General features: G+C 36.2%; 1 protein-coding gene across 1 annotated transcript in view; it reads right to left on the bottom strand.

The window, feature by feature from the left end:
• LOC115241584 (ral GTPase-activating protein subunit beta) overlaps window positions 1-7,798 on the bottom strand; it is a 10,033-nt gene extending 2,235 nt beyond the window's left edge. Inside the window, 22 exon segments of the mRNA XM_029817397.1 lie at window positions 47-362; window positions 580-991; window positions 1,217-1,626; window positions 1,769-1,863; window positions 1,866-1,926; window positions 2,017-2,177; window positions 2,256-2,270; window positions 2,399-2,539; window positions 2,806-2,907; window positions 3,559-3,666; window positions 3,812-3,965; window positions 4,079-4,309; window positions 4,384-4,622; window positions 4,709-4,849; window positions 4,944-5,048; window positions 5,357-5,548; window positions 5,763-6,023; window positions 6,146-6,329; window positions 6,402-6,616; window positions 6,742-6,768; window positions 6,853-7,273; window positions 7,462-7,798. Coding sequence (XP_029673257.1) covers window positions 47-362; window positions 580-991; window positions 1,217-1,626; window positions 1,769-1,863; window positions 1,866-1,926; window positions 2,017-2,177; window positions 2,256-2,270; window positions 2,399-2,539; window positions 2,806-2,907; window positions 3,559-3,666; window positions 3,812-3,965; window positions 4,079-4,309; window positions 4,384-4,622; window positions 4,709-4,849; window positions 4,944-5,048; window positions 5,357-5,548; window positions 5,763-6,023; window positions 6,146-6,329; window positions 6,402-6,616; window positions 6,742-6,768; window positions 6,853-7,273; window positions 7,462-7,497 — 4,027 coding nt within the window. The 5' untranslated portion in view covers window positions 7,498-7,798.
• Window positions 7,799-7,885: the final 87 nt, after the last annotated feature.

Raw genomic sequence — 7,885 nt, 5'->3', positions numbered from 1 at the left:
CCTACAAAAGACTACTTTTTTAGTATCTTCTATATTCAAAATTTACCTTGTCCACTACTACTAGTATCGCTGTTATAACTGGTTTCCTCTAATGAATCCGAGCTGGCTATAAGATACGATTGTGTAGGCACAACGAATGCAATTTCTGAACTCACATCCGCCCAGTACAGCACATGAGTGTCACCGTTATAAAACGCCCCGCCGTGATTGCTATGAGCTGGTTGTGGTACGTTCACTTGTGCAGTTACTCTCCACGAAGTGGACACATGACCCGTCCAGCCTGCGTGAGCAGATACAGAAACGGGCCAACCGAGAGAGCTCAAAAATTCCAAGAAGTTTGACGATACACTTTCTTCGTGCAGCTATAAATGCAAGAGCAGATATGTATAAAAATTTTACATTTTTTTCTAATAGATACATTATATCGTTCCTCTCAAAGACAATATTTAATACAATATTTAACAGATAACAAAAACAATCGGTTTTTGAAAATTGAATCATTAAAGTAACATTATGCAAAACAAATAAATTATAATAAAATATGATTAATATAAGAAAAAATCAGGAAAGATATCTTACCACATTTAACAATATTTCGGAGGCAGATTTTTGACCCGTTTTTACGTAAAAGATATGAACGGTGTCGCATGTACGTGGACTAATATTGTCCAATGTTTCTAAATCTGTGCAGAATCCGGGAATGGTTGGATCTAGAGCGATGAGCCCGCTGCTTCTGGAATCCTCGTTCTCTTTAGGTTCCATATTTAAAAAACCGAAATGGCTCAGAAATAGACGGGCTGTTTGGAATTCGTGACAGACTTGGGGCGGTACACATTCGTCAGTTTTGTCTTCCATGGTCTTGACATTACTATTGTTATTTTTCGATTCGAGTGTTATTTGACGTTCTAAAAGCTGTGCGAGAATTTGATGCTCATCTCGTACCGCATTATTATCGCTCATAACTGCCTCGAGACTCGGTATCGATTCATCCCTGTCATGCGAAGATTATGCAAAGATTATTAAATATTGTTCCGATTAAAGCGCGATTCCAAACTTCAGAAAATATATAATTTCAGAAATTTTATATCTTTGTGTTTATTTGAATTAGATTGAAGGAGATACGTCTATTCGGATATTTGCAGCCTTAATTTAAATGTAATTAAAGAATATAAAGTCCGAGTCCTGTTTTACTACCTGATGTAAACAAGCCACTTACACTTTACAGTGAGGAATACGATCCACGTTATCCGGAAAAAATCTCGGTTTATAATCTGTTCGCGGTGCGGCTTCCGCCAACGGTAAAGGTCGTCCGGGATTGCTGTTTATACTTCTGATGCTGGATCGATGACGCGGCAAATGACGGAGCTGCATCGTCCACGCGTGTCTACCGAACGGTCCGCGGATCAGGACTGTCACCGTCGGTTGGGGATCCTGATCGTTTCCCAGAGGCTCCTCCAATAAGGCCAACACGATCGCGTTCTCAGACACAAAATAACGAAATCTCTCGACTGCTGCTTGTCGTGCCACGCGTCCGCCGGTCCAGCTGTTGCAATGTCGAAGCAAAGACACTTCATCCAATAGCGACGAGAGTGATTGCGCTCCGCAAGCGCTCGGAAAATAGCCAACCTAATGGAAAAGGAAGAAAATTCATTTTTAGAATAATATTAAAAGAATAATATATAAGAATAATATTTTTACAAGTTTCTTATCTCTTTCAAATTAATTCACATTGTCATAGATTTAAATATCTCTTGTATTTTGAACAAACCTGTTCCAATAAAATAGTGAGAAGCGCATCAGCGGCATCTCTTACGCGCATAGATGCAGGTTTTAATTCCTTTTCGTCCTTCATTTTGATGGGTCGCTCTTAGTGCCGGACACTCCAAGCTCAACGACTTCTAATACTGTAGTCAAACAGTCCTTGTCCTTTAATACAAAAAAAGAACATAACAAATGTAGAAAATATCACATGAAAAAATTTCTAATATAAATCAGTTCTTAAGAATAATCATTAACCTGTAATAATTGTGGATGAGCAGTTAACCAAGTTGTTAAGCAATTGAATGCTGCGACGATAGAAGAATGAAGATCCTTAGAATGTGCGGGTGGTGGACGCCAACATTGATATGAAATATAGTCGCACAACCATTTTACCGCCCTCTTGCATTCCAGAGCATCTGCGACAAACACAATGCTTTGATGTGCGCTTTCAAGCGAGTTTTATTAGATCTGTCAATTCTTAACTGATATCGAACCTGTAAGTTTCCTTGCTGCATGCAGAATTATTAAAAACAAGATGGAGATAAGTATCATACTTGTTATATAAAATATAATACATATAAATATATTGTTAAAGTCTGAAATATATATGATTCTTTGTGTACCTTAGTCTTATTACCTGTTTCGCGAATGCGTGTGCGTGCTAATCCCGATAGCATTTCTAATGCTGCTAAAGAGATATTTAGATCAATCTTCCACGACGAAATCAAACGATGACACACTAAGTACGTTGCTCGTACAAAGAGAGCATGGGCAGAATCTACAAAAATATCACCTTCATTTAATCGTTAAGTCTACAGAAAATAATTATGCATTTAGTACATGTGTGTTTTGTATATATACAAATGTATCTTACACAAAACTATACACTTATAATTGTAAAAAATCCTACATATCCTTTTGTAACTTTGAATATAACAATGCAAAACATAGACGACAAATAGAAATGAAATACTCATACTCTAAATGTCTTCCAATGCGATTTTTATGAGCATGTGTAGCAAGATAAATAATATTTGTATTTACCGAATGCAATGCATTCCTCTTGAAGAGTTGCAATGTCAGAGGCATCGCCAATTGATCGCTGATCGCTGGATATACTTATTTGACTGGCTGAATTGCTGGTGACTATATTAAGCGATGATAAGACAGTACAATAGCAAAATGCACAACAGAACACAACTCGAAGTAACGATAAAAAATTAACATTTCATATATAAGCATGTGTAAAGCTGATACAATGAGAGGTGATATCTTAAGCAATGTAATTCGAATATTTGCGTCCTCACATACTTATTTACCCCCATTTATTAAGCTATTGATAAATGTTAATGAGAAATTGCTGTATTAAACAAAGTAGCAGCATACAGAGATATTGCTACTTTATTGGCATCAGAAAGAAGCCCATCATGATCATAAGCATTAATGAAATAATTTTATCAAATTTCATTACAGTATGTTTCTTATTTCATATTTTAAAAAATAATAAAATTATTTCTTTAGATTGACAAATTATTTTTATTATATCGTTGAATTTTTTATATTCTTTATAAACACTGTTGACAAAGAAGATTCTTCATATTTATGTCCTAAAATAATGTAAAAAATGAAACAATAATTATACTATTTTCTCTCTTTTCGATATGGACATAAAAAATAACGCCTATGGTCATGTGGTCATTTATAAAATCTGGACATAAACAGGAGAATTAACACTAAATAACTCAGAACAGTGCATTTAATCAAACGCAAGCTAATCATTAAGAATCAAAAACAAACCTGAAGATAATAAATTAGATGTCGAATCATTAGCTACTGTATCAGGTTGCGTGACCTGCTCTACTTCTTCCGCTGCTGCAGAATCTTGCACACTCAGTAACAAAGCTCCTAAAAATTATTTGTATTACATTTATTCTTCTTTAATTAAAAGATTATAAATATCAATAACACACACACACACACACACACACAGAGTATATTGAGAGAACGCAAGAGGCGAGAGATAAACAATCTCAATTCTTTATTAACTTACCCAACAACATGTGTGTATTTTGAGGATCAGTCTCTACTTGCAAAGCATTTATGAGTAAATTCATGAGCCTTGATTTCAACTGTACAAATGTTACAGGAGTTCTCTCGAAAGAATTTGTGCTCGGAAATGTGGGAAGTTCCTTAATGGCAAGATTCTGTAAAAACGAGAGATTCAAACGTTGATCTCTTCATGTGACAATGCAATCACGCTGAACCTAATAAGTTTCAACAATGCAATCTGTATTCAATAAATTACATTTTGATCTACCTGAAAGTGCAGGGGCAATGTTAACATCGATATCAACAAATGTATTGAAGCCCTTCTCAAATCCGGTTTCGAGACTACATTAGATCTTAGCTTCAAATCTTTGTCCGGCAGAACCACTTCCAGGGCGGATAACACGGCTGGCACCAAAACTTGTACACCGTTCAAATCGAGACGAAACAAGTCAGCTGAATTCAGCAAAATACTCGCTAACGTTTCGCCACATTCGCGGGTCTAAAAAAAAAATTTGAATTGTACCACTATCTTTCTAAATCCATTTACAAAAAAACGAAAAAGAGCTCATATACCTCATCAACCTTGAGGCCGTGATACATGGCCTGATAGAATCTAGCCAAATACACAGGTAAGATTTCCTCGCCTGTTTTCTTAGCGCAGAAAATTCTGCACAGAGCACCCAATGCCTCCGCTCTACCAGACTCGTAGCGATCAATGCAAAGTGTCGATGGTACGTCACTCACAGTTTCCTGTAACGAACTCGGCCCGTCCACGAGTACCGAGGATGGACGTTTTGAAGCACCCGACGGTTCTAACCCGACGTGATACAATTATATAATCGCAGAATTTTACATAAAATAATTTTTGTATTTTATATATATACAATTGAATATTTACGCGGTAAGTTCTGCGACCAACCATCGGTACCTATAAAGGCAGCTTCGAATAACCATTCCCCGAAAAGATGCAGTATACTGTTACACTTGGGACGTCCTGGTGCTAAAGGAGGTCTAATATCTTGGCCAAGTGAGGTCATAGCTATAAATTATAGTTATGTGAGTAAGGAGAAATATTTTTGTAATGTAATTGTGTGTGTGTGTGTGTGTGTGTAAAGTTATGAAATTAAAATTACATGCTGTACTCGAAGCGGACGATGGTCCGGAATTTGATATTAACATTGGCGGTGTACTAGATACCCGGCTTGTCGTTAATCCAATTAAAGACGCTTTCGGAATTCCTGTAAAATATTTATGTGCGTGTATACATATATATAGAATATTTCGTTCTAGTAATAAATGGAATATTAAAATCTAAATTGACTTAAAGACTCTAACATTAACTCTTAAAGTAAAACCTAATAATAATATATAATATAATACAAAATATAGAACTTATAGTATGAAGAAAAGATTATGATACAAAACGGGTGCTATTGTTACAGTAATTTTAGCTTTAGATCGTTGCAGAAAAGACAACCAAGTAAAATTGATTGAGCAATATACTATCAGAGATATATCAGCGAAAGAAAGTATTGCATTGAGATACCCTTAGTGACTGCAGAAGGAGTGACACTGAAACTTTTGGCAAGTCTGCGTTGAGTCGGGGGTGTGGGGGAAGGTTGAGGTTGTTCCTTGCCGCTCGACCTGTCCCATCCGACACCCCCGCCGCCGATACCGCTATTCCCCGACGTAATGTTGGACACGCAACATTCTTCCCAACAGCATGCCTGTGAAACTCCTAAAAAATATTCGCGACAATGTGCAACCGCCACCATGATGATACGTGACAAGCCGACAGTACGCGTGTATGTGTGCAAGTTTTATGGAAACAAATTTTATAAATAGGTATTCGATACCATCTTGCCATTGTGTATAATTTACAAGTTTGTTTCTTTGAAATAGATTATGAATTTTTATATTACTTTAATATTTAATCGAGATATATAACTTACCGAGAAAAGCATCGACTTGACCTGCTATGCCTTTTATAGCTTTCAAAAATATTTGCGGTAAACTTTGCAGACATGGGTGTTGACACGGATCTATAACGTTAGGACTGGCGATAGCATATTGCAGAAATGCTTGTGTTTGCGAGACAACAGCGGGTCTACATAAATCTACGGGATCGCCAATAGTACGGAGCAGTCTGTACCACGCTTGTGCTACCGCTTCATCCGACATAGTAGGCGGTACTAATTGTATATCTTCCTCACCTAAAAAAATAGGATTTTGTTTGTAATAACATATTATATATTGCAAATAATGTCCAAGCTATTATTATATTAATCAAAGTTGTTTGTTTGATGCAAAAAACCAGTCTATGTAAGATACATACTTATTTTCAATTCGGGAAACATTGCTCCATACATGATTTGTAGCAATCTCGCTGTAAGAGCAAGACATACACGATTCCATTGTTCTACTAGAGCTAATCTGTGACGCCACCGCAAACAGGATTCTCGTAACGTACGCCATAAAGGTGGCGAAGGAAAATTGCGTTCACAGGAAACCAGCCACACCTAAAAAAAAATTGTTTTGCATAAATTACTTTAGTCTAATTGCTAGTCTTATTTTGTTGTACATTTATGCACCTCTAATAATACACCAAGCACTCTTTCACACAGTTGTTCTCCTGCATCTTCTCTAGTTGCCGGTGGTGCTAATAACGCATCGTTAATACCAATGAGAAATAATAATAGACTTTCCCATGTTTCTCTTTCTAAAATTGCTGGACCTCTCGCAATTTGCTGCAAAGTTCTAAGCACTCGATGGCATAGCACAGCTTGTCGATTTATCGTATCTGTACCTAAAAAGATTTGTTGGAAGATATATTTAATATTATAGATATTAATAAGCCATTCTATAGCAAATGTGTGCATTAATACAAATAAGTGTTGAAGAAAAAGTACATTTGATATCATCACAAATTACCTAGATCCTGATACAAAAAAGGCCAGACTTTGAGAAAGAAAATAAACATTATCAAAAAAGATTATTAGCAATAGATTGACAAGTAATAGATAAAAACGAGTCTTGCCCTACCTTCTCCTTTTCTCGGTACGAATAAATTGTGAAAATGACTTATGATTCTTCTGGCATAAAAATTTGAATCATCTATGATTGGTCTGGGTACAGAAATTTTTGGCGTAGAGTATAATGCTGACAGCCACTCGCAATATATGTTCACGCAATCTCTGACAGTGTCGTGTTCAGCCAACGGTAATGACAATCCAAAGCATATCACTTCCATACACCATTGGACTTCTTTGTCGGTCGAGAGTGGACTAGGCTCTGCCGCTTGAGTGATACCGAGATTTGCAGCAAGTTGGCGTACTATGGACAATGCGACTTCTTTTCCCGCGCCAGGCGGAAATTTCTCGAGTACGCTTTGGCTCTCCTCCGAACCTTGCTGGATCAGAGTGCTCAGTGAAGCCCATTCTGAATACATTCCTCCTTGGGAGTCCTGAAAATAGATATATCCATATATGAATATCTTTTTCTATGTTTGTAACAGTAAAAATAATACATAACAATAAGAAAAGTTTCTCTCTCCCTCTCTTTCCTATAATTCCATAACTAAAACTAAATATAATAATTAATATCGGATATAGTTCAATTTTTAATTATAAATATCTATTTAATTATAAATACCTTGAGATTAACTCTGTTGAATACGCCTAAATTCATAGATTACTGCACTATACGTCCTATGATTAAAAAGTATAGCTGCACAAGTTGAATATGCTCCAAATTAAATGTCGTAATTCGATATAAAAAGGAATATTATATTACTTTATATATATATATATATATATATATACATAGCCTATCTTTTCCGACTGACGTTACTGGCACAGTATATACAGTAGCGCAACTCCCTGTCGGCACTTTTGATGTTAGTGTTGGCCAAAACGGAGTGCGCATGCGCGAAATAAGTAAGTTGGTCGGTAACGCCATCTGAACTTTTCTCTCGCTCACTCTCGTTTATCTTTCTGTCTCTAACTCAATACATAATGTAGCAATAAATAATAATCCAAAATAATGTATTTTAATAAAAAATATATACAGATAAATT

The sequence above is a fragment of the Formica exsecta genome, unplaced genomic scaffold (genome assembly GCF_003651465.1).
Source record: "Formica exsecta isolate Colony F162 unplaced genomic scaffold, ASM365146v1 scaffold500, whole genome shotgun sequence".
Taxonomy (NCBI): Eukaryota; Metazoa; Arthropoda; class Insecta; order Hymenoptera; family Formicidae; genus Formica; species Formica exsecta.
Note: the sequence above shows the minus strand (reverse complement) of the source record. Positions and strands in the feature narration are given on the sequence as shown.